This window comes from Hylobates moloch, unplaced genomic scaffold, assembly GCF_009828535.3.
Source record: "Hylobates moloch isolate HMO894 unplaced genomic scaffold, HMol_V3 SCAFFOLD_6, whole genome shotgun sequence".
Lineage (NCBI taxonomy): Eukaryota > Metazoa > Chordata > Mammalia > Primates > Hylobatidae > Hylobates > Hylobates moloch.
Genome location: NW_026652281.1, coordinates 145,825,576 through 145,850,244, shown reverse-complemented (window position 1 = coordinate 145,850,244; position 24,669 = coordinate 145,825,576). Strand labels below are relative to the sequence as shown.

The 24,669-nt window shown below is 47.3% G+C and overlaps 2 protein-coding genes across 3 annotated transcripts in view; both read left to right on the top strand.

Moving 5' to 3' along the window:
• The window catches only part of PANK3 (pantothenate kinase 3), a 211,112-nt gene that overhangs the window by 43,706 nt on the left and 142,737 nt on the right, over positions 1–24,669 (top strand). The gene's annotated exons all lie outside the window — the stretch shown is intronic.
• SLIT3 (slit guidance ligand 3) overlaps positions 1–24,669 on the top strand; it is a 652,947-nt gene that overhangs the window by 595,746 nt on the left and 32,532 nt on the right. For both annotated transcript variants that reach the window (XM_032158593.2, XM_032158594.2), the window contains exons 24-28: positions 5,741–5,812; positions 7,061–7,224; positions 10,142–10,266; positions 17,814–17,911; positions 22,058–22,197. In XM_032158593.2, the coding sequence (XP_032014484.1) occupies positions 5,741–5,812; positions 7,061–7,224; positions 10,142–10,266; positions 17,814–17,911; positions 22,058–22,197 (599 nt within the window). The remainder of the gene's footprint in view (positions 1–5,740; positions 5,813–7,060; positions 7,225–10,141; positions 10,267–17,813; positions 17,912–22,057; positions 22,198–24,669) is intronic.

The following is a 24,669-nucleotide window of genomic DNA, read 5'->3' as shown; positions in this document are numbered from 1 at the left end:
ACTGCTGTTATCCCCATTTCACAGATCAGTAAATAGAGGCTGAATGAGATTAAGTAACTTGCCCAAAGTGATGCAATCAGTAGGTAGTAAAGTTGGAATTTAAACCCAAGACTATTTGTTTTCAGAATCACTCCTCTTAACTTGTGCTTCCGGGACTGAGACTGAGAAACCAGAGGGGGTTACCTAAGTAGGGATGGGAGTGAAGAACATTCTAGGCCGGGAGAATATAAATGCCCTGGATAGAGGCCCTGAAGTCAGGAAAGGCATATGTATTGGGAGAATCACAAGAAGCTACAAGTGTGGCTACAATGTGGCTTCTGGGGGCAGAAGTGGGAAGAGATGCTGCTGAGTAGCCCCAAGGCACAGGCAGAACCAAGGCTGGGACTCACCTCTGGGCTCCTAGCCCAGAGCTCTTTCTACCACATTCTACCTGCTTCCCCATCGCAGGCTAGCATCTGTTTTTATCTGCACCCATTTCAGACTGGAGGGAGCTGGCCTATGTAAAAATGAGGCATTTTCTTCCTCACCCAGAGAGGCCTCTGATAGGAATTGAGGAGTGGGGTGAAATGGAAGATGCAGACAGAAAGCGGACAGGCGCTGACCGCTCTGCCAAAATACAATGTCTCCTCTGCAGTCCTGGAATCAGGTCACAGGACTCACCATGGCCTTTGAGACATACAAGCTGCACACTTTCAGGCTTCTGCCCTATGTGGGTAACTCCCAGAGGGCTGGCCCCCAAATCCACTCAAAAACAGAGGAGGAGTCATGACAATGATAACAATCATCATAGCTAATGTGACTGAGTGCTTCTGAACCACTGGCATCCGATCTTTTAATCTTCACAGCTAGCTTATGAAGTGGTGTATTAGCTTTCCTCCTGAGCAAAGAGGAAGAAAATCAGTTCAAACCACCTTAAGCATAAGGAGAATTTATCAACTCAGATAACTGAAGAAGGCACTGGAAGACACCGGGCTCTAGGGCTGGATGCAGGTACTGCAATGATACTGTCAGAATGTGTCTGTTATCCCAGCACTTTGGGAGGCTGAGGCGGGCAGATCCTGAGGTCAAAAGATCAAGACTATCCTGGCCAACAGGGTGAAACACTGTCTCTACTAAAATTTAAAAAAAAATACAAAAATTAGCTGGGCGTGGTGGCACGCACCTATAGTCCCAGCTACTCAGGAGGCTGAGGCAGGAGAATCGCTTGAACCCAGGAGGTGGAGGTTACAGTGAGCCGAGATTACACCACTGCACTCCAGCTTGGCAAGAGAGTGAGACTCTGTCTGAAAAAGAAATATGTAGGCCAGGCGCAGTGGCTCATGCCTGTAATTCCAGCACTTTGGGAGGCCAAGGCAGGTCGATCACCTGAGGCCTGGAGTTCAAGACCAGCCTGGCCAAGATGGCAAAACCCCATTTCTACTAAAAATACAAAATTAGGCAAGAATGGTGGTGCACATCTGTAATCCCAGCTACTCAGGAGGCTGAGGCAAGAGAATCGCTTGAACCCGAGAGGCAAAAGTTGCAGTGGGCCAAGATCGTGCCACTGCACTCCAGCCTGGGCAACAAAGTAAGACGCTGTCTCAAAAATAATCATAAAAAATAAAAAGAAATGTACCTCTGCCTCTCGCCGTGTTTTCCTAAGTGGATTTCATTCTCAGGCAGTCTTTCTCTATTTAAGACACAGAGGGTCCTGATGGGCTGAAAGTTTACATTCTAGCAGCTTAGCAGCCCCACAAAATTAAACTGCTTCTGCCCTCATCGTTCCAGAGAGAGCCCCAGAAGTGTCTCTCCTTGGCTCCCTTAGGTTGCACACTCAACCTCACACCAATCACTGTGGCTCTGATTGGCCAGACCTGAGCCATAGGTTCATATAGAGGCCAAACTACTGGGACCAAGAGGTGGGGAGGGGTGATCCCCAGTAGAAAACAGAGGAACTGCTACAGAAAACAACATTGATGCCAAGAAACCCACATCCCCTAAAAATGTCTACTATATGTAGTTACTAAGAATTCCTCCATTTTAGAGATGAAAAAATCTGAGAAACCAAAAAATGTGAGAAACCAAAAGTCAATTGTCTCAGCTCACACAGCCAGTATGAGAGGAGGGATTCACACCCAGGCAGTCTGACTCCAGAGCCTTAGGTTCTTTTTTTTTTTTTTTTTTTTTTTTTATTATACTTCAGGGTTTTAGGGTACATGTGCACAATGTGCAGGTTTGTTACATATGTATCCATGTGCCATGTTGATTTCCTGCACCCATTAACTCGTCATTTAGCATTAGATGTATCTCCTAATGCTGTCCCTCCCCCTCCCCCCACCCCACAACAGTCCCCGGAGTGTGATGTTCCCCTTCCTGTGTCCATGAGTTCTCATTGTTCAATTCCCACCTATGAGTGAGAACATGCGGTGTTTGGTTTTTTGTCCTTGCGATAGTTTACTGAGAATGATGTTTTCCAGTTTCATCCATGTCCCTACAAAGGACACGAACTCATCATTTTTTATGGCTGCATAGTATTCCATGGTGTATATGTGCCACATTTTCTTAATCCAGTCTATCGTTGTTGGACATTTGGGTTGGTTCCAACTCTTTGCTATTGTGAATAGTGCCGCAATAAACATACGTGTGCATGTGTCTTTATAGCAGCATGATTTATAGTCCTTTGGGTATATACCCAGTAATGGGATGGCTGGGTCAAATGGTATTTCTTAAGAATTTCAGAATGCAGATGAGGGCACCATCAGGGCAACATTAGGGCATAACCATTCCTCAGTTCTGGGCTGTGTGAACCTTGGGTCTCTGAACCCCTAGGTCCTACGGGTAATACAATGAACAGTGGGAACTATCCTCATTCTAAATGTGGATAGGGGTGGGTGAATTCTCTTCTGAGCAGGCTAAGCTATTCCCAGGTGATCTGGGGGTTAAGAACCTAAGGCTCACTTGTGGAAGTCAGTGAGCCTTAGGTTCTTAACCCCCAGATCACCTGGGAATAGCTTAGCCTGCTCAGAAGAGAATTCACCCACCCCTATCCACATTTAGAATGAGGATAGTTCCCACTGTTCATTGTATTACCCGTAGGACCTAGGGGTTCAGAGACCCAAGGTTCACACAGCCCAGAACTGAGGAATGGTTATGCCCTAATGTTGCCCTGATGGTGCCCTCATCTGCATTCTGAAATTCTTAAGTTTGCCTTTAACATCCCCTAAGAGTTAGGCAGGGAGGAGGAGTTCCAAGTGCGTGAAGATGAGCCACTGAGAGTTGACAGTTGCTTGCCAGCCCAGCCCCTGGGAGGCATCAGGGAGAAGGGGAGGAGAAAGGGGAAGGAGCACTCATTCTTCCACTTCTCTAGCATTCTTTAGGATGGTTGTTTTTGACAGGCAAGAGTACTTCTTTGGGGGCCAAACCAGGATGGAGAACCTGCAGTGTAGGCAGATTTAATGAGTTGTCCTAGTAAATTATAATCCTGTTACTCTGCAGGATTTTTTGTTTGTTTGTTTGTTTTTGTTTGTGATGGAGTTTCGCTCTTGCCGCCCAGGCTGGAGTACAATGGCGCAATCTTGGCTCACTGTAACCTTTGCCTCCTGGATTCAAGCAATTCTCCTGCCTCAGCCTCCTGAGTAGCTGGGATTACAGGCACCCACCACCACACTTGGCTAATTTTTGTATTTTTTAGTAGAGAATGGAGCCTGACTTGCAGGGGTCACAATGCTAAAGCTGCCCTTGGGTCCTTTGGTGTTTGAAAATTAGGCCTCATGCCTCTCCAGGGGCCCAGGCCTCATTTGGAAATGACTAACAATGAAGCTGGGTGCATATGCAAAACAGCAAGTGGCCATGAAGCCATCAAAGTCAATAGCAGGCAGGGGCTGGTATGATTCATAAATAACCTCATGAATTAGAGGCTAAATGATGCTGATAAAAGTGTTAGGAAGTGCTTCTAGCTCTTCCTTATTCAGGGAGGCGAGAAGCTATCATGAACACTCTAGATGGCTGTTTGCCATCTTCCTGCTGTCCTAGCTGCCTAAGCATTGAGGCTTACTTTCACTCTGAGAATTTCACCAGAGAACTGTGAGGTGGGAGGAGAAGAAGCTGATGGTGATGAGGATGTCAACGGAGTGTAACTAACAGGAGAAAGGGAAGAGGAGAGAAATAAGGGCCTTGCCTTAAAGCAATAGGAGAAACCTTTCTAAACCCTTGCTACTGACGTCAGCATCACCTCAGAGTTTGTCAGAAATGCAGAATCTCAGGCCCCACCCCAGACCCACTGAATCAGAATCTTTGGAAGTAGGGCTCAGGAATCTGCATATTTGCCAGCTTCAAAAGTTCATTCAGTGTGAGAGCCACTGCTCTCTATCAAGAGTAATTAGGCTTATGTCTGTATGTCAGCTGAAGACCAAGGGCAAGCTAACTTCAGTTGAAGGGAGAAGAAGAGCAAATTCATTCGTTATTATTCCATCTGTACTTCCACTGTCAACACTAATCGTCTCTTTGTTCTACTAGGACTCACTGCCTGCAATAAAGTTGTTAGTCCTTACCCTGAAGGGTGATTATTACCAACACAGGTGATGGTGCCCATCAGTCACTAAAGAAGCCTTTGAGTTTCTATGAATTTGCAGATTTTTGTATGCAGTTGATGATTGATTAATCCTTTAATGGAGAATATAATCCATGAGTTGTGGATTTGCTCGTGTTACTTGAGCCCGGAGCAGTGTTCATTGAGGTTTTTCATGCACCTATCCTCCAGGCATTTGTGGAAGGCTTAGTATATGGCACCACTGTGTAAGTGAGAATAGCTCCTAGCTGCCTACACCACAGGGTGAAGAGAGGCATGATTAATACCAAGTGGGGTGCCCGGCCCCTCCAACATGCTGTGGGAAGATGCACTCAGGTGCACACAAGTGCCAGACTCGTGTATGTGTGTGGCTGATGCCAAAGCCATTTCCATAACAATAAATGTTTGGCTCCAGAGACTCTCCTCGGGAGCTGAGGACCCCCTCCCTCTGTCACCGAAGCTGGGATTGGTAGCATTTCTCAACCCACCTAAGATCTCTTTAGGTAAATACGAAGGGAACTAATTTACTGAGCTCCTTGATACAGATACCCTTCAAGACTCTTTCACAAATATTAATATTGATTAGTCATTTAGCACTTAGAAAATGCTGGCTCTCTCTACGTGGATTAACACACCCATGACAACTTTCTGTGGCAAGCCTTTTTATTCTCATACCTGTTTTACAATAGAGGCTGAGGCACAAAGAGGGTAAATTGCTTTGCCCTTAGTCACACAGCTGGTAAGCAACAAAAAGTCAGGTTTGACTCACACAGCCTGGCTCCAGAACTTCCGGTCTTAAGCACAGCTCTTCATATGATCTCTGAAACTCCAGTAACTCCCTTGAGTAGATATGTCTCTTCATTTCTCAGCTGCAAAAATGAAGGCCCAGAAAAGTGACGTAACTTATCCAGTGTTCCACGGCTAAAAGAGACTGGTTTCTGATTTCACTTCAGGTCTATCAGATTGAAAAGTCCACCCCCTTCTTCCCCAAACCCTCTACTTCCTCCATCCGTGCTGCTGAGCTGGGCATAGAACATTCATGCACCCAGAGCAAAGGGGGCAGCAGCTACTGCTAGGAGCAGTGGGGCTCTGAGCAAAACTGAAAGGTGGCAGGGCCAGGCACTGGAGGCCCTGAGAATATGCTAAATTCAAATTAGTGGATGCTAACCTTCCGACCTGTGCCCTCTGCTTCAGAACCCTCCATGGCAACGACATTTCCAGCGTTCCTGAAGGCTCCTTCAACGACCTCACATCTCTTTCCCATCTGTAAGTAGCAGTATTTCTCCCCAATGCACATTCAAAACATGAAAGCATGAAAGTGTCAGCGACAATGCCATCACTGTCAGCATTTTGGCATATGTCCTTTCCTTATGCATACAGTATATTTTACAACAATGTATCCACACTATGCATATTGTCTTGTTCCCCACCTCAGAAGCCTTCAAAGGAATCCTCAATTATGTAAACAGTGTAAATATTTAATAAGAACTAATAGAAAACATGTACTATGGGCTAAACACTTAAGTTTTCTATTTATTTCTTACAGCTGTAAGGCATTTTTATCCTTTTATTATATATAATAACATTGTGTCTAAGCATGGCACAGCTAGCAGATGGCAGGGCCCAGGATCAGATCCAGGTTTGTCTTGACTCCAAAGCACATATTCTTAACCACTCTGCACTCTGCAACAGGTATTCCCTTCTTATTTTACACAGGAAAAACTGAGGCCCATAAATATTAGGTGACTAGCTAAAGGGTGACTTTCAGGTCAGTGAGATGTTGGACTAGAATCTAGGTTCCCTCACTCCCAGGCCAGACCTCTCTTCCACAGATCAGGAATCTCTACATTTTTTTATACACTTCTGTCAGTGAACATTTTCGAGTTTGTATTCCTTCTATACGCATATTTAATTATTTTCATAATGTGTACATACACTATAATATGGATATACTACGTATGCATATTCTAAAACTTTCAAAAGTAGAATTGTTAAAGGATATAATTTAAAAAAACAGAATTTCTAGTATTTTCGTCGCAGTCACAACTTTGGAGATGTCTGTACTGGACTTAACCCTCCTCCCCTGCATTCTTCAGCCAAGTGGTCTGAAGCTGCTGCCTAGGTTGCTGGGTTTCAGAACCTTCTCTGCAGAGTATATCCTCCAGTGGACCCTTCAACAGGGCAAGAGAACCAGATAATCAGATGGCCAGAGATCCAGGAAGCTCCCTAAAGGAGCTAGGATGGGGTTGAGTTGAAGAGTGAGTCTTACCTGCGTAGGTGAGAGCCACGCCTCAGAAGTGGAAGGGGCTGGGATGGGAGTTGAAACGTCCACAGGATTGGAAGTACACTCTGGAGATATTAACTTTGCCACAGTGGAGACGACTACTCCGCTGGCCCCATATTGGATACCTCCAGTCTAGCCAAAGTCTGAAAATGCATTTCCAGAGAGCCGAGGATATGAAGGCTACTGGCCAAGCTGGGCAGGGGGCCCTGACTTCCTGTTCTGCCTCCTAGGGCGCTGGGAACCAACCCACTCCACTGTGACTGCAGTCTTCGGTGGCTGTCGGAGTGGGTGAAGGCGGGGTACAAGGAGCCTGGCATCGCCCGCTGCAGTAGCCCTGAGCCCATGGCTGACAGGCTCCTGCTCACCACCCCAACCCACCGCTTCCAGTGCAAAGGTAGGTGACGCCCACACCCCACCCTCCCCTGCCCCTCGTGGGGTCTGCTGTGTTCCTAGCAACCTGTCAGAGCAGGGTATCTCAACAGATGTGGCTTCAGAAACCTTCACCCTGTCTCTTCCATGGGTCCCACAAAGAGGCTCAGATGCTGACGCTGATGTGGACCCTCATCTAATGGGCCAAGTGTCATTCTCTCCAAGTCCCCTGCTGGCATTGCCACACATCTCCTCACTGACCTCTTTCTGTACATGTCTTTCCATAGTGGAGAATATCTGTTTTTTTTTTTTTTTTTTTCATCTTTTGTAGAGACAAGGTCTCACTATGTTGCACAGGCTGATCTCGAACACCTGATCTCCAACGATCCTCCTGTTTTGGCCTCCCAAAATGCTGGGATTACAGGCATAAGCCACTGCACCTGGCCTTGAGAAAAATCTTTAACCTGCATTTTTTTATCCAACATTATTAAAACATAAGCATTTTCCCATTTTGCCCGGCAAACTTTTGTATATGTGATTTTTTTATTGATCATATTATTATTATAACAACAAACTACTACTGAGTTCTTATGCAACAGGAATGATGTTAAGCACTTTCTCATGTATTTTTTCTCATTCTTCATGTAACAACTTATTTAATTCTCTAATGCCTCTATGTGATCAACTTTTAATATTATCCTCATTTCTAAAAATGAGAAAATCAAGGCTTAACAGGTTTCCAGGTCTTCTCATTCTTCATATAACTTATTTAATTCTCTAATACCTCTATGCGATCAACTTTTAATATTATCCTCATTTCTAAAAATGAGAAAATCGAGGCTTAACAGGCTTCCAGGTCTGATTCCAGAATGCACAGTCTTTATCATCAATATTCCACGTAATATTCCACTGCCACTTAATCCATTTCTGGTTTTGAATCTTTAGAGTATTTCCATTTTTTTATCTTACCATTGACACATAAAGATCTTTCCCTGTTTGAAATCATGTCCTCAGATAAGATTCAGAGAACAGAAATTACTGAATCAAAGTATGCTATTATTTTTAAGGTCTTCACACATTTTGCCAAATTGATTTTCAAAAAGGGTTATAACCAGTTTACATTCCCAGTAGCATCCTTTGGTTGCATTTTTCATTGGACTCTGTCATTATTTTCTCTTATTTTCTTATTGCTAATTCAATAGGTTAAAAAAAACTTTTATTTTGTCTTTATTGGGGAACCTGAATTTTTTATCAAAAATCTACTTTTCATTTGTATACACAGTTGTTTGATAATCTCTTTTGCTCATCTCTGAGAGGCTTAATACTTATTTTGATATATAGATATACTTTAATTACCCTCTCAAACTTTAGTGTGTCCCACACTTCTGCTGCAAGCAGAAAAACATTCCATTGGCTTAAAGCTAATTTTAATTTTCCTCCTCCTGCTTCTAAGCTATCTGATGTGATACTAAAGAGGCTCACCTAGGCCAAGAACAGTATAGGTCTCAATCTTGGCTGCACATTTGGAAATCATATAGGAGCTTTTAAAATTACTGAAGCCTGGCTCCACCCTCTAGGTTTTGATTAAATTGGTCTGGGGTACAACCTGGGTGTGGGGACTTTTAAAAGGACTGCAGCCAGGGTCCGGGCACGGTGGCTCATGCCTCTAATCCTAGCACTTTGGGAGGCTGAAGCAGGCGGATCACTTGAGGTCAGGAGTTCAAGACCAGTCTGCCCAACAAGGGGAAACCCCATCTCTACTAAAAATACAAAAATTAGCCAGGTGTGGTGGCGCATGCTTGTAATCCCAGCTACTCGAGAGGCTGAGGCAGAACTGCTTGAATCCAGGAGGTGGAGGTTGCTGTGAGCCGAAATTGCACCACCACACTCCAGCCTGGGCAACAGAGTGAGACTCCACCTCAAAAAAAACAAAAACAAAAACAAAAACAAAAAAAAAACACTGTAGTTGGTAGTGTAAGGCAGCTAAGTCATCTGGGTTTTGTCTGGGCCATTCTTGGTTTTAGCACTGAAAGCTCTGTGTCCTGCAAACCCCCTCAGCCCCAAGCAAACCAAGACAGTCTTCCTATTCTAATGTGAAGTCAGGTTGAGCCCCCTGGTACCAGCTCTCAATCAGGCCACTCTGTTTACTCATCCACAAATGGTCACTCACTGAAGTTCATCTCAGCCCATCTCCAAGTTGATGACTGTTAACCCCAAGGTCATTTATAGTCCTGACACTAAGTATGGCCTGTTTATCCAGGGCTCATTGTCAAAGCTGGCTGCAGCAGCAGGACACAGCCCCCTTTGCAAAGCTCTGGGAAGGACGCTGACCTCCCTCCAGTGCTTGCAGCTAAAGCAAGCACACGGCTGAAACGGTCACAGATGTAACATGTACCTAAGCAGTTTTCCGTCCATTGTCAGCATCATCGCTGTGTCCTTTGGGGCCATCCATTTCTTTCTTCCAAGGTTTTCCAGGGGGGACTTCCTCTGTGTGCCTTTGGCCCAAGCACTGTGCCCTGCTTAGCCTGGCACAGACTATTCCATGGGGAGGGGTGTTTGTGGGTAGAAAAATGGGAGGTCCGAATGGAGCCTGGGCCCAGAGCTTCCTGGAATATGAAAAGATACACAGTGGGTTTCTAATTATGGTGCATTGTTTGCAGATTAGCACCAAAATCGGATCAGGCTAATTATAGTAATTGATTTGACTGCAGAAGTGTTTCTGAATGATGTCCCACTGTGATTCTTCCTCACTGGACAGTGGCTGAATTAATGGGACTCTAGCTGGATTGGATGTGCCGGCTGAGGAGAGCCAGCTACCACTTGGGCATGGAGTTGGGGAGGGGCTGGCGCTGGCTGAGGGAGGGCCCAGAGCAGAGGGGAAGGGAGGTGTGGCAGTGAGCGCACTCAGGACCTGCCATCAGTACTCTGGTTTTGCTGCCCAGGGCCAGTGGACATCAACATTGTGGCCAAATGCAATGCCTGCCTCTCCAGCCCGTGCAAGAATAACGGGACATGCACCCAGGACCCTGTGGAGCTGTACCGCTGTGCCTGCCCCTACAGCTACAAGGTATGCTGGAGGCCCTGCCCCCCACATTCATGCCTCAGGCTCCTCCTTCAGCCCTGGCCCTAGAGAGGGGCACCGCGCGCTGCGTACCCTCCCTTCTCCAAGGGACAGACTGGATGAGTCCATTGCACAGGTCACCACCACAAAGCAGCATTTGCCAGTAACACTGTTCTCTGAACTGGCGGGAGCTGCCAGTCAGAGAGGACCCCCTATGGTCTTGACAAGGATGCCCAGAGAGAAAGAGGAAATGTAACGTTTATATTTTCTTTGTGAAACATGGGGAAATTAAGTCTCAGAGAGAAAGTGTTTCCAAGTAGAGGCATCCCTTGAACCCATTCTCCCAACTTCCCTTCTAAAGGGATTTCCAGAACGTCCACCCCACCATGCCCCTGCCAAACCCCACCCTCAGAGCAACCAGCCTTGAAAGTGCTGGTTCCAGCTTGATGTAAGTGTAGGGATGGGGGATTGAAAGGCCTAGGGGCTGCAAACTCACCCAAAAGGTTGACCGGCTAAGGTCAGCCAGCAAGAGGATGAGATTCCAGTTCTCCCCTCTGTCCTCCCCAGAAATCCAGACTACCTCCAAGACAGTCCTTCCTTCTTTCACCCAGAGCACAGTGTCATCCCCCCTGCTGACCCCTGTGGATATCGACCATGTGCCTCTCACCAGCACCTACAGAGTATAGACTGTGCCAAGTACTGTGCTTGTCATTTTACTCACCTTTTCAAACACCCCCAGCAAACCTAAGAAGGCCTCATTATTCCCTTTTTACAGACGTGGAGACTGGGCCTCAGCCTGTCAAGAGTTCAACTCAATGTCCAAAGCTTGTAAGCAGTAGAGCTGTGATTAAGACCCTGGGCTATGTGATTCCAGAACCCAATCCTTTTCCCCTGGAGGGTTTCCTGGATAGCTGAGCCCTTCCTTGGGCTTCACTGGAATCAGCAAAGCTGTGGCTCCATCCTCTTCTGCAGGGCCCGCCCAGCTTCCGGCCTTCCCAGGGCACCCATCCAAAGGCACTGGGCAAGCACAGAGTTTCAGGACAGCCCTGCAGCCTGTCTAATGCACACATCTGATGCAGGTGGAGTGAGAGTGAGCTGGCATCCCCAGGTGTCTGTCCCCAGTGGGACTGTGTGTGCGTAGTGACAGGCTTAGAGGCAGTCTCACTCTGGGGAATGGGACTACCTGATGTATTTCTAGACTATGGCTGTGCTTCTAGCAGATAGTGTCGGAGTGCCACCTATGGGCCTGGGACAAGAGAGCCAAAGGATTCCCTTTGAAGCCAGCCACCTCCAAAGTCTTAAACTTACCACTGAGTCCCAGACCCATACACCCTAATTTCATAAGCTGATTATAAAAATCAGAGAAGAGAATGAATGCATAAGGTCCAGATGAGTGCCTGGCCTTTACTGATGATTCAAAAGAGAACTATACTATGTATGGAATTGAGAATGTTATAAATTCAGTCACAGGGCACCCACACACAAAAAAAAAAATATTAATAGGGGGGGAGAATAGAGATTAACAGCAGACATACTCAGGATGTGTGGATCCTCTCAAACTCCCTTGTATGGATTCAGCAGAGAAAACTCAGACTGTGCAATTACACAGAGAAGCAGATGTGGATTCCAGCTTTGTCATTTACTAGCTGTGTGGCCCTTGCTAGTAATTTCATCTGTCTTCCCAGCTGCAAACTAGGACCTGTCTCATAGGTTTGCCGTAAGAATCAAATATACAGTAATGTACGCAATACACTAGGATGATACCTGGCATTCAGTGAGCACTCAATAAGCTGGCATACTGCTGCCTTTTACCTTTACCCTTGCATGGTGGTCCCTCATACCTGGGTGTGGAATAGGCCATCAGTAACAGGTGGTATGTTGCTGGTTTGATCCAGGATTATCAGTCTATGGCACTGTGAACTGCCAAGAAACTTCAGTCATTCTCCTAGAACTGTGACTGCATTTGTAACATTCTCAATTCCATACATAGTATAGTTCTCTTTTGAATCATCAATAAAGGCCAGGCACTCATCTGGAGCTTATGCATTTATTTTCTTCTCCGATTTTTATAATCAGCTTATGAGATGGGTAGTACCATCCCTATTCTAAAGATAAGGTAAACTGTTTCACATTCTGATTCTTACTTCCTTCTCTTTAAAAACTGGCCTGAGTCTGAAAGTAGTAGAGCTGGGTTTGAAGTCCAGGCTTCTTCCAACTACACTTGACTGTACTATGAAGCATGACCTGACCATCAGTGTCAGAGCAAAGAGAGTATCTTCAGAGCTACTGCAGGATAAGGCCACTTGTTTGAGCTTTGTTCTCAAGATTCTGAACATCATGTCAATTTTAGAAGAATGTGAACAGAGATTTTGATCTTGAGGAAAGTGTTGAGCCCAGGCAGGTCTAGGATGCATAATGTTGATGGTGATGGTGAAGATGATGATGGTGAAGGTGATGATGGTGATGGTATCGGTGATGATGACAAAGGTGACAATGGTGATGGTGTTGATGATGGCGATGGTGCTAATGGTACAGATGGTGATGATGATGATGATAACTATGATAATAACAGTAACATAAGAGCCAGCATTTATTGAGCATCTACTATATACTGACAGTAGACCAAATAAGGTACATGTATTATCTTGCATACTCCTCATCAGAGCCCTAGAATACAGTTCCTAAGGCCGGGCGCGGTGGCTCACGCTTGTAATCCCAGCACTTTGGGAGGCCGAGGCGGGCGGATCACGAGGTCAGGAGATCGAGACCACAGTGAAACCCCGTCTCTACTAAAAATACAAAAAAATTAGCCGGGCGTGGTGGCGGGCGCCTGTAGTCCCAGCTACTCGGAGAGGCTGAGGCAGGAGAATGGCGTGAACCCGGGAGGCAGAGCTTGCAGTGAGCCGAGATTGCGCCACTGCACTCCAGCCTGGGTGACAGAGCGAGACTCCGTCTCAAAAAAAAAAAAAAAAAAAAAAAAAAAAAAAAAAAAAAGAATACAGTTCCTAAAATGACCCTCATTTTACAGTTGAAGAACCTGAGCATGGTAGGTAAGGGAGTTGGGATTCAAAGCTCAGAACCAACTGACTCTAGAAGCTGTGCTCCTGGCCACTGCACTCACTGCCTGTTGGCAAGTGCAGTGATTGCAGGGGCTGAGGTGGAGGATCCCTGACTATTTAGGACCTGTCTGAATTTCCAGGTTAGAGACAAGTAGAGTGTAGCCATGGGAAGAACACCAAGCAGGACCCTCTGAAGCCTGTGCCTATGTGATGCATGACCTTGGACAGACCTGGCTCTTCTCCTCACCTCAGTTTCCTCAGCTGTAAAATGGAGCAGGTTGAACCCAAGGGATCCTTTAACTAAGGGTTGCATCAAATTCTCTGTGCTATGTCCCTCCTGCTTTCCTTCTTGCCAGGGTTAGAGCCCGCCCAAACAGAGCGACTGAGATGGTCGTTCTGCATGAGTGGCTAACAGAAATCCCCAGACACCCACAAAACCAAGCTCAAAGTTCAGGCATTTACCTCTTTCCAGGTATCTCCATTTTCCCATCGACTAGCTGAGTGACCTTGGGAAGCCACAATATTATTAAAAAGCACAGGAATCACTGTGTAACGTTTGGTAGCAGCTACTCTTAATCTACTATAATGCCAGGCCTTTGTGAAGCAGTTTAAACACATTATCTCTTGTAGTACTCTTAATCACCCTGTGAAATAAGTTTTATTATCCTCTTTTAATAGATGAAACAACTAAGGTTTATAAAGATGAAATAATTTACCCAAGCTCTCACACTTAGGAAGTGCATGAGCTACAACCAGAACTCAGCTATCTCTTACAACAAAGTCTCTACACTCACAACCACTTCCAAGTCAGATTCTCCCTAAGCCTCACTTTCACTACCTGTAACTGAGAATACTCATACTCATGTGCAGCGCTGTTGGAAGGATACAAAGGGGCTATGTGTGTACTTTGCGTACCTCAGTGCCAGGATTCAGTAGATAATTCACAAAGGGTCAGTATTTTGCCACTATGTTAAGATTTGGGGAAAAAAATATATCTGTTGGCTGATTCTTTTTCAGCCATTTAGTTTCAGGCACATATGTTCAATGTCTCAGAACAGTGCTTCTCAAACTTTGTGTGCATAAGAATCACTGGAGAGCTTATTAAAATGCAAGTTCTAGTTCATTACATCCAAGGTCAGGCCTGAGAGTGTGCATTTTTTTTTTTTTATCAGCTCCCAGGACATGCCAGTGCCACTAGTCCAAGGAGCACACTTTGAGAAGTAAGGACTTAGCATCACTCCTCATCCGATCTCAGAAAGAGGTTTCCAATGAGGGTAGCTGTTCCCAGTGTCTTTTTTTTTTTTTTTTTTTTTTTGTGAGACAGAGTCTCACTCTGCTGCCAGGCTGGAGTGCAGTGGCGTGATCTCGGCTCACCGCAACTTCTGCTTCCTGGGTTCAAGCAATTCTGCCTCAGACTCCTGAGTAGCTGGGATGCCCACTACCATGCCCAGCTAATTTTTGTATTTTTAGTATATACAGGGTTTCACCATGTTGGCCAGGATGTTCTCGATCTCTTGACCTTGTGATCCGCCCACCTTGGCCTCCCAAAGTGCTGGGATTATAGGCATGAGGCACTGTGCCCAGCCCCCAGTGTCTTTTAAACCAGTGATTCCCAACCTTTTTGGCACCAGGGACCAGTTTCATGGAAGACAATTTTTCCACGGAACTAGGGTGGTGGGCATGGTCTCAGGATGAAACTGTACCACCTCAGGTCATCAGGCATTAGTTAGATTCTCATAAGGAGCGTGCAACCTAGATCACTCGCATACACAGTTCACAGTAGGGTTTGTGCTCTTATGAGAATCTAATGCCACCGCTGACCTGAAAGGAGGCGGAGCTCAGGTGGTAATGCTCCCGCCTCATCTGTTCACCTCCTGCTGTGCAGCCTGGCTCCTAACGGGGACCGGTACCAGTCCATGTCCCAGGGGTTGGGGACACCTTTTTTAAAGGAAGCCAGTCAGGATTCCTGGCCATGTCCTACACACACACACACACAGTGGGATGAGGAGTAGAAAGTGTGGTGGAGGACCAAGGAGCATCACAAATCTGGTAGATTTGAGCAAAATGAGGCTGAAGAGAATTGAATCAGGCTAATTAACCAGGCATTGGCAATAGTGATTATTTTTCAAAGAGAGGTAAGTGACAGAAATCCCCACTTCCAGGCCCAATTACCATGTCATCAAGCACTAGGCTCTGCCTTCTGGATTTCTGTGCTTGGCATAAAGGGCTACAGGAGTTGCCACCACGTCCATCATTGGGAGGGTTTGACCTGGAGTCACTGGTACTTGCCAGTTCCCCAGAGCAGGGGCTAACGCAGGCAGGGGCTAGAGAGGTCTTGCCTTGACCTTCTCAAGGTTCTTTGTCCTGCCCTTCACGGTCCATGTGTTGGCCACCACCACTCCCATATATGCACCTCTGGAACTACTTGGCACCAACCAAAGACCTGAAAAAGTATTTTAGTCACTCACATTCCGCCCTGCCTCAGACCCCAAGCATCATCATCATCATCGCTATTATTTAAGGAACTGCCATTACATGCTAGGTGTCTTACATATATAACCATTAACTAATTCCCCATAGGGTAGGTCGTATTATTTCCATTTCATAACTGGTAAAAACAAGGCTTAGAGAGAACTAGTCATTTCCTCAAGGAACACAGCAGCCAACTTAGAATGTGCACTCCCATCTGAGTGCCCCTAGAACGCGTGTTTTGAGAGGGGCCAGCTCAGTGGTCCTGCATAGAGGGTCCCAGCACTAACTCTGGGCTGGATGCCTGGGTTCAGCTGCTTGCTCCCCATTTCACTTACTGCTGTGCGATCTTGGCCATATTACCTCACCTTCTGTCTTTCCTGTCTGTAAAAATAGTGTAATAACAATCACACCAATCTCATAGGGTTGTTGTGAACATGATATGCGATCATGAATATAAAACACTTAGCATGAGGCCTGGAATGGAAAATGTGCTCAGCAATGTGGGTGAGAATTAGTATTACAGTTTCCATTCCACACCAACTTTCAGAAAGGGGCCCTGTGTTGTTATGGTTTAGGATAAAACCAGATACCAGCCCAAACTGCACTCTCTCTGTCCCCCTCCAAGAAACCTCTGACTGGCCCCTTAGCTGGGACAGGGCATGAAGGGAACCAGACAGACATGGCCCATGCCTTCCAGCTGCTGGAGATGGGCCTGAGGCTCTGATGTTTGAGAGGGTCCACAGCAGAGGCTGTCCTGGGCCCAAGGCCTTCGGCCCAGTTGGCTGCAACGTCGCAGCCAGAAGGCCCCAGTTCCATTCCATCACATCACCAGCAACAGCAGAAGAGGGAAGAGGATTTTCTCAGGCAGATGACGAGCAGGTGGTGTGGCAGTGGGCAGGCTCCCATGATCACCTCCACCTGGTCTGTGCCAAGCCACTGAGCCCAGGGCCCAGAAAGGATGCAGCAGTCACCTCCCCAGACCCCACACTACAAGGTCCTGCAAGGGACTGCATGCCAAGACTTGGGTGAGACTGGTCTGTCAGTCCCAAAGGAGAAGCAGGAGCCAGAAGGCCAAGAAGAGTTGGGCTGCTCCCTGGGACAGTGGGTCTCATGGAGCTCAGTCTCCACCTTGGGGCTGCCTTCCTCAGGGCCGCTGCCCTCGCTGCTCCTGCTGCCTGGCACGCCCCTCTCCCCACCTTCCACACAGTTGGCTCCTTCTCCGCTCACATGTCCCCTTCAGAGGGGCCTGCTCCAAAGAATCCCACACCACCCTGAGCTCTGTATCGCAAAGCTTCCCCACCTGGCCCAACCTTAGGCTTACCTTCAGAACTTTAGAATACCAAAGTCTGGACCCCACTCCAGATCAATCAGTGATGGTTCCCTGGGGGTTGTCACTTTGTAGGAGATAAGGTCTGTTGGCCACACTTGAGCCTTAGTCTTCCCTCCTCAAGTTGTGGGTTATATTTAAGGTTCAGTGAGGCTCATGGTAATGTTATCTTCTAGCATTTACAGAATGCTTACTATGCGCTAGGTGGATTACACACGTGTAACCTTTTCCTTACATGAAACTTCTCCTTACATGAAAGCTCAATTCTCGTAACAACCCTGTGAGGTGGACTTGGAGAGGTCAAGAGGCTTTTGTGAGGTCACGATCAGCCAACCCAGATGGGATGGAGCTGGAATGTGAAACCAGCTGTATGTGAATTCAGCTTTGCCTGAATCCATAGCCTGGGCTCTTGCCCTGCAGTTTGGGATGGAGAAGGGTGCAAATTCTGCGAAGTAGTGAGGCTAGAGCCTGAACTCCTGGCTTCTCATCACTCTTCCCCTTCTTACTATGCAGTGACTAGGGGTTAGGGCTCCCATGGGTAGGCTCCAAGTCACACAGCAGGCCTTTCCTAGGGGCTCCTTGTCGTCATCTCCCCAGCCTCATCCCAGAGAATGCTGGAACCCCTGAAGTCCCCTGGGCCATGGCAGCCCCGGAAGGCTCCCTAACCAGGTGCTTCTCCCTCTTTTGCTCCTCAGGGCAAGGACTGCACTGTGCCCATCAACACCTGCATCCAGAACCCCTGTCAGCATGGAGGCACCTGCCACCTGAGTGACAGCCACAAGGATGGGTTCAGGTAACAGCTCACCCCTGGCCTCCCTCACTGTATTAGTTTGCTCTCACACTGCTAATAAAGACATACCCAAGACTGGGTAATTTATAAAGGAAAGAAGTTTAATGGACTCACAGTTCAGCATGGCTGGGGAGCCTCACAATCATGGCAGAGGGCAAAGGAAAAGCAAACATCTTATATGGTGGGAGGCAAAAGAGAGCTTGTGCAGGGGAACTCCCATTTATAAAACCATCAGCTCTGGTGAGATTTATTCACTACCATGAGAACAGTATGGGAGAAACTGCCCCCATGATTCAATTATCTCCACCTGGCCCCACCCTTGACACTTGAGGATTATTATAATTCAAGGTGAGATTTGGGTGGGGACGCAGCCAAACCATATCACTCACCTTGGAGGGCTCCCTGGGCAGGCTAAAGAAGCAGAGATATGCCCAGCGAGGGCATGCCCAGTGCCCGTGCTGTGCTGGCCCTGTATGAGAATGATCTCAAGGCTCTTCGCACCCTGTAAGGGAAGTACAATTTATCCCCACTGTGCAGATAAGGAAGTTCAAACATCAGAGGGACAAATCCTCTGACTAGAGTTACATTAAGCATTGGCACAGGGATTTGAAACCAGGTCCCAACCTCGTGCTTCCTCCAAGGGAGGTGTCTGCTGCTGGCTAAAGTCAGAGAAGGATTGGGTGAAGGCTTAAAGACTGCCAGTCTGGCACTTCCACCATGCTTTTCTGAGTTATAAAGTAAGTGGCATTGATTATATGCTCACTATGCCAGGTACCAACTAGTCAAGTATTTTCTCATTTAAATCCCTACAGACCCTATCCAGTAGGTAGGTATTATCCTCATTGAACAGATGGGGAAGCTGAGGCACAGAAATGGACTTGCTCTAGGTCATATCTCCTGATGCTCATTCCTGGATCTTCCAAGCCCACCTCCAGCCCTCTTTCCTTCCTGATATTAACATTTCAAGAAGAAAAGGGAATAGAAAAGTCACTTAGGTTTTTCTCCTCCCTGTCCTAGGAATGGGATTGGCTTCTACCCAAAACCTCAGGACCCCTTCCTGCTTCCCACCTTCCCCAGCAGCTTTCAGATGCCCAGTTTTGCTGGCCTGTGACCCTGACAAAAGCAGACTGTTGGGAACGGGCTCCTCTGGCATCCCTGGTGAGCCAGTCGGGAGGCAGCAGCCCCTTGGCAATAAAGGCAGGGGCACCCCATGCCAAGCCATGTGTGGGTGTCTTAGAGCTCAAGTTGCAACCAATTAAATATCAAAAGCACTCTGGCCAGTGCTGCCGTGTGGTCTGGGGAAGAAATCAAATTCCAGGCTCCCGGTTCTCTTCCCCAGGGAACCCGCCCGCCCACGTGTCCACCTGCCAAGCCAGCCCCATCAAACTCTGCCTCCTGAAAAGTGAAATTCAAGGCAGAGTTCCTTTTCCTGCCTAGAGTCAGCCAAACCACCCACTCCTGCTGGCTCACATAGAGCAGGGGTGAGAAGAAACTGCAGGGAAATATGGAGGTGGCCACGGGGCCCCAGCCAGGAAACACCCCTCCAGGGCACACAGCCTGGGCTGCCCCACCCAGGCGAGGGGTCACATGAGGGAAGAGCTCCCCGCTGCAGGCAACTGTGTTTCTCCCATCTCAGCTGGAGGTTCGGTTGAGCAGAAATATCTCATTTCCATCTTAAGTTGTTGAAGAGTTTCAGATGAACTGAAAATATTTTTAGAACTTAATGTAAAAGGAAAAGGGCCCAGATCTACAGGATCAGGGAAATGGGGTGGAAGGTTAAGGCAATGAGGCAGTTACTAGGGATGGGAGAGCTCGCATGCAGTCCTCAAGTAGTAGGGAAACTCTTCTGCATCGGGCCAGCACCTGGTGGGTGAAGGGGAGTGGTGCTTGTCAGGAAGCTCCCGTTTGCTCCCCTCTTCCATTCTAGAGTAATTCCTTAGGGCTGCCATAATAACCACAGACTGGGCGGCTATAATCACCAGAAATTTACTCTCTCACAGTTCTGAAGGATAGAAGTTCCAAACCAAGGTGTCAGCAGGGCCATGCTCCCTCTGAGCCTCTAGGGGAGGGTCCTTGCTTGTCCCTCCCTGGCTTCTGGTGTTCCTGGCAATCTTTGGCATTCCTCAGCTTGTGGCTGCAGCATCCCTCTCTCTGCCTGCATAGTCACCAGTGCTCTCTCTGTGTCTGCCTTCCCATGGCCATCTTCTTTTAGAGATACCTGTTATATTGGATTAGGGGTCCACACTCTTTTAGTAGGACCTCAACTTAACTAATTACATCTGCAAAGATCCTAGTTCCAAATAAGATCACGTTCTGAGGTACTCGGGGTTAGGACTTCAACATATCTTTTTTGGGGGAACACAATTCAACCCATAACACGTCTTAGTCATCAGCATCACCAGCCTCCTCATACACATGCTTCTCTAATCTTGCTGCATTGCCTGCTCACAAAAACAGCAAAGGTTGGCAGAGCAGGCCACACAGAAGGCCAACACAGGAGACGAGATCTGCTCTCATCCCCACAACCAGCTCATGGCTCCTGGAGTCTCCTCGACAGCTCTCCAAGGTTTCCAGTGAAGACAGGGAGACATCAGCCTCCTTCTACCCTGTCACTCCTTTAGCAACCTCTCTTTCCTTGATCAGCCACCATATCTCACTGCCAGGTAGCCCTAAGGCTCTCGGGGAGCCAAAGTAACTGATCTTTAGAAAAACAAATGGGCAACACCATGGTTTAGGACTTTCAGAAACCTACCCTCTGTCTGGCTCTGAAGAAGTAGCCTTTTTCATGAGTGCCCAGAGTCCCTAACAGGAAAAAGGAATGAGTCATTTTGCTGTACCCCAAGAGCTGAGACCTGAGAGGCCCCTGGCCTTTTGTAGAAAATGTGATATGGTTTTCAGTCGTAGAAAGGAGATCAATTAAGTAGGATTCTAGGACCACTGAAATTCACTGCCTGTTAGCTGAGTGTAGTTTACTTTTTTAGCTAAATCCCAAATCAGAGCAACCTCTGAAACCTGAAATTCCAGATCTGAAGCTGAAGCGCACACTCATGGATGGAGTGAGAATCCCTGACAAACGGGTTAGGCCAAAGAAAGATCGAGATTCATTGCAGCATTTATTTAATCAGATAGATGCTCACTCCACCCCCCACTCCCATCGCTTCCGCATGGCCTTTATCTGTTCTAACCGATCTTGCATGCCCAGTCCTGGGGATATGACCAAGGTCAGGCAGAGATGCAGGCAATTGAGGTTTTTATCCAAGAGATTTAACACTCTAGAGACAAGTGAAGGAAATGCATCTTGCCGCCCTACAGTGTTTGAAGCCAAGTTGACGCGAAGGCCTCACTCTTGGCAGGAGAGGGATCCTCCCACTCTAGCCTTCATCCCCCAGAAGCTGGAAGGGCTCAGAAGTAGCAAGAATATATGATGGGGAGAAATGGCATCCCTGAAGAACAGTTAAGGAAGTAGGGTGGTTTTGTATAGAACTAAAGTTTGCTAGTGGGTTCTGAGCATTTTCTATGTGCTATGTACCCTTTTAAACATTTTGCTTGTATAATCTCATTCAATCTTCACAACCACCCAGGTCAAGGTCAAGCAGCTAGAATGTATCAACAGGAATTCATTCCCAGGAAACCTGGGTGCAGAGTCTGAGACCTTGGCCACTATATTCTGCCCACCCCCTCACCCTGAGATAGAAGGGCTGCCTTCAAGTAAAAAAAATCACTTAAAGGAGGATGTTTATCATGCTGTCTCTCTTTATCTGCAAAAGAGATTGTGCCTCAGAAGAGCCGAAGGGGCGGTTTGGAAGACAGCTGGAGGAATTTAAGCCATATCCAGGAAACCACTTCCAGCTGGGGGAATGATGACACCAGCCTTGTCGGTGGACATTAGCCCCGGAGCGAGGCAGCCAGCATGGGCCAGGGGAGATAGAACATTGCCTGGAGATGGGGTTGGATGAAATGAACTTTGGGGCTCCTAAGGGTCTTCCTGCTCAGGATCCCAAGGCCTCATGTGTCCAAAGTGCTTTCTCAGACCTCCATCTGGAGGAAAAACTAATTGTATTTCCCACCCCTGTCTTCCTCTCTGCCACCTCAACCCACCTCTCTCCCTGACCCCTGACTCCCCTGCTCCCCACCCCTCACATCCCAAAGCTGCTCCTGCCCTCTGGGCTTTGAGGGGCAGCGGTGTGAGATCAACCCAGATGACTGTGAGGACAACGACTGCGAAAACAATGCCACCTGCGTGGACGGGATCAACAACTACGTGTGTGTCTGCCCGCCTAACTACACAGGTAAGGATCTCATGACTGTGTGTATGGCGGGGTGGAGGGGTGTTGCTAGAATACCATTTTCTTAACTTCTTCCAGGGACTTTCCTCCTCTGTCCCTGAGGACAGAGACTAGGACTCCAAGACCGTGTTATGCCAAGAGGGGCTCCCCAAAGGCCTGTTTGCTTCTCCGTCTCCTCCACCACCAGCTACCAGCAAATCACTACTCCTTCCCACTTGAAACAGAGTCCCAGGCTCTTTAGCTGCTGTTCATCTCATTGCTGGCCATTATCTCCTTTAGGGCCCCTGTAGACCTAGTTGTGTTTGAGGCTGGCAGAGAGGCGCTTGCATTGTGTTTATGCTTCCTTCAGGTCTATTCAACCGTCTCTTGAAATCCACATTTTCCAGACACTCAGCTAGGAGCTAGGGATACAAAAATGACCAAGACAGAGTTCCTTCTCATAAGAAGTTTAAAGTCAGGTGGACAGAGGCATGGATTCATTAGAAAGAGAACATAACATCTATAAGCCCTGGGGGTGTGGGATCACACAGAAGGAACCTAACCCAGCCGGAGAAGGCAGGAAGGCTCCCACAAGAGATCATTCCTCGGGAAGATCATTCCACCCACCCACCCCCCTAAACACAATACCTTTATTTTCCTACATTAATAGCCCCTAAAAAGGACAGTTAAATATATCATTAGATTGTGAAGCAAAATGCCACCAATTTTGGTGCAAACACAGCAAGCTTTGTTATGAGATCAACCAAAAGTAGCATATCCCAGACTGGAATTCCATGAATTTGAGGAAAAATCCCCATGAGACAAGAAGTTTGGGAAGCACTGCATATAATAATAACCTTCTTCTTGGTGGACCATGATACAAATTAGCATATTAGAGGTTCTGAAAATTCCTGCTTTAAAGAAAGCTGTTTAAGTTTGTTTAACCCAGCAGTTCCCAAACTTATTTGATCTCAGAGCTTCCCCCTTTCCCCGTCCTCGAACACTATTCCCAGCCCAGAGATCCTATGTTGCAAGAAGCACTTTTAGGAAATACCAGCCTAAGGCAAGGAGAAAATGAGGAGGGGGAAGCTCAGGGACTCCCATGTCCTGGACTACTGGAACCAGGCTTTTATGTCAGGAGTGAAGTGAGTGGTGGGAAGCTGTGGAAGATGAATAGAAGCATCCCTGAAGATGGCAAGTGGCTCCCATTGTCCCTCATAGCCCATACCTTTATCAAGCCTCCAGCCCATAGACAGTATCCCCAAGTACACTCTTGAAACTGCAGGAACGTACCACCACCAACTGAGAAAACCACTTGCTCTAATAATCCTGGGCTTCCTAGGACCCCAGACAAGCTTCTGTGCTGGGAGAAAGTGCATGGAAATCTGCTGTGGGGGCGGGTGCAGTGGCTCACGCCTGTAATCCCAGCACTTTGGGAGGCCAAGGCAGACAGATCACCTGAGATCAGGAGTTCGAGACCAGCCTGGCCAACATGGCAAAACCCCAGCTCTACTAAAATTACAGAAATTAGCCAGGCATGGTGGCGGGCACCTGTAATCCCAGCTAGTCAGGAAGCTGAGGCAGGAGAATCACTTGAACCCAGGAGGCGGAGGTTGCAGTGAGCTGAGATCCTGCCACTGCACTCCTGCCTGGGAGACAGAACAAAACTCTGTCTCAAAAAAACAAACAAAAAAAAAACAGAGAGAAAGAAAGAAAAGAAAGAAAGAAAAGGAAAGAAAGACTGACTGCTGAGGGGTTACCTCCCCTTCCATCTTTCATCTTCTAAGAGCGGAATTGTAGCCAACAGTTGCATTAGCAACAGGCAACACTTACTGTGTACCTACTGTATACAGACTACTAAATTAGCCACTTAGAGAGACCAAGAAATCTAAGGTATGCCCTCAGCCCACAGGGGCTTCTGGTCCATGAAAACAATCACTGTATAGAGTTGAGTCATTGGTCAAGAAGAATCAGCTTAGTGCCAGAAGAGAGATGACAGAAATCCCAGTAGTGAAAATGGAGTGGGCAGTGGGGCTCTAACAAAGGCTTTGTGGCAGGGGAGGGGCTTGAACTGAATTTAGAGCAGGCAGATGGGCAGCAGGAGGGTACTGAGGAGGCATCAATGAAGTGGTTTCCTGCCGCAGTTGAGGCCTATCTGGTGTCTGCCATTGACCAGGGTGCACTGCTGATTTGTTGCACTTTGGTCCTGAGAATGAGTGCTTGTATAATCTCATTTAATCTCCACAACTGCCAACGTCAAGGTCAAGCAGCTAGAAAGTGTCAACCAGAATTCATTCCCAGGAAACTCAGGTACAGAATGAGGCTTTGTGGTTTGCTCTGTCCCAGAAAATGTGCAAATCCCACAGAGACACTTCTCTGCTTTTCTGTGTCTCTCCAGATGACAAGAAAGAGGAGGCTTATCAGGAACATAGTGCCCTCTGTGGTCTTGAGAGGCTGAAAGCAAAATTTGGAGAGGGAGGGGTTCAGTGCTCCCTC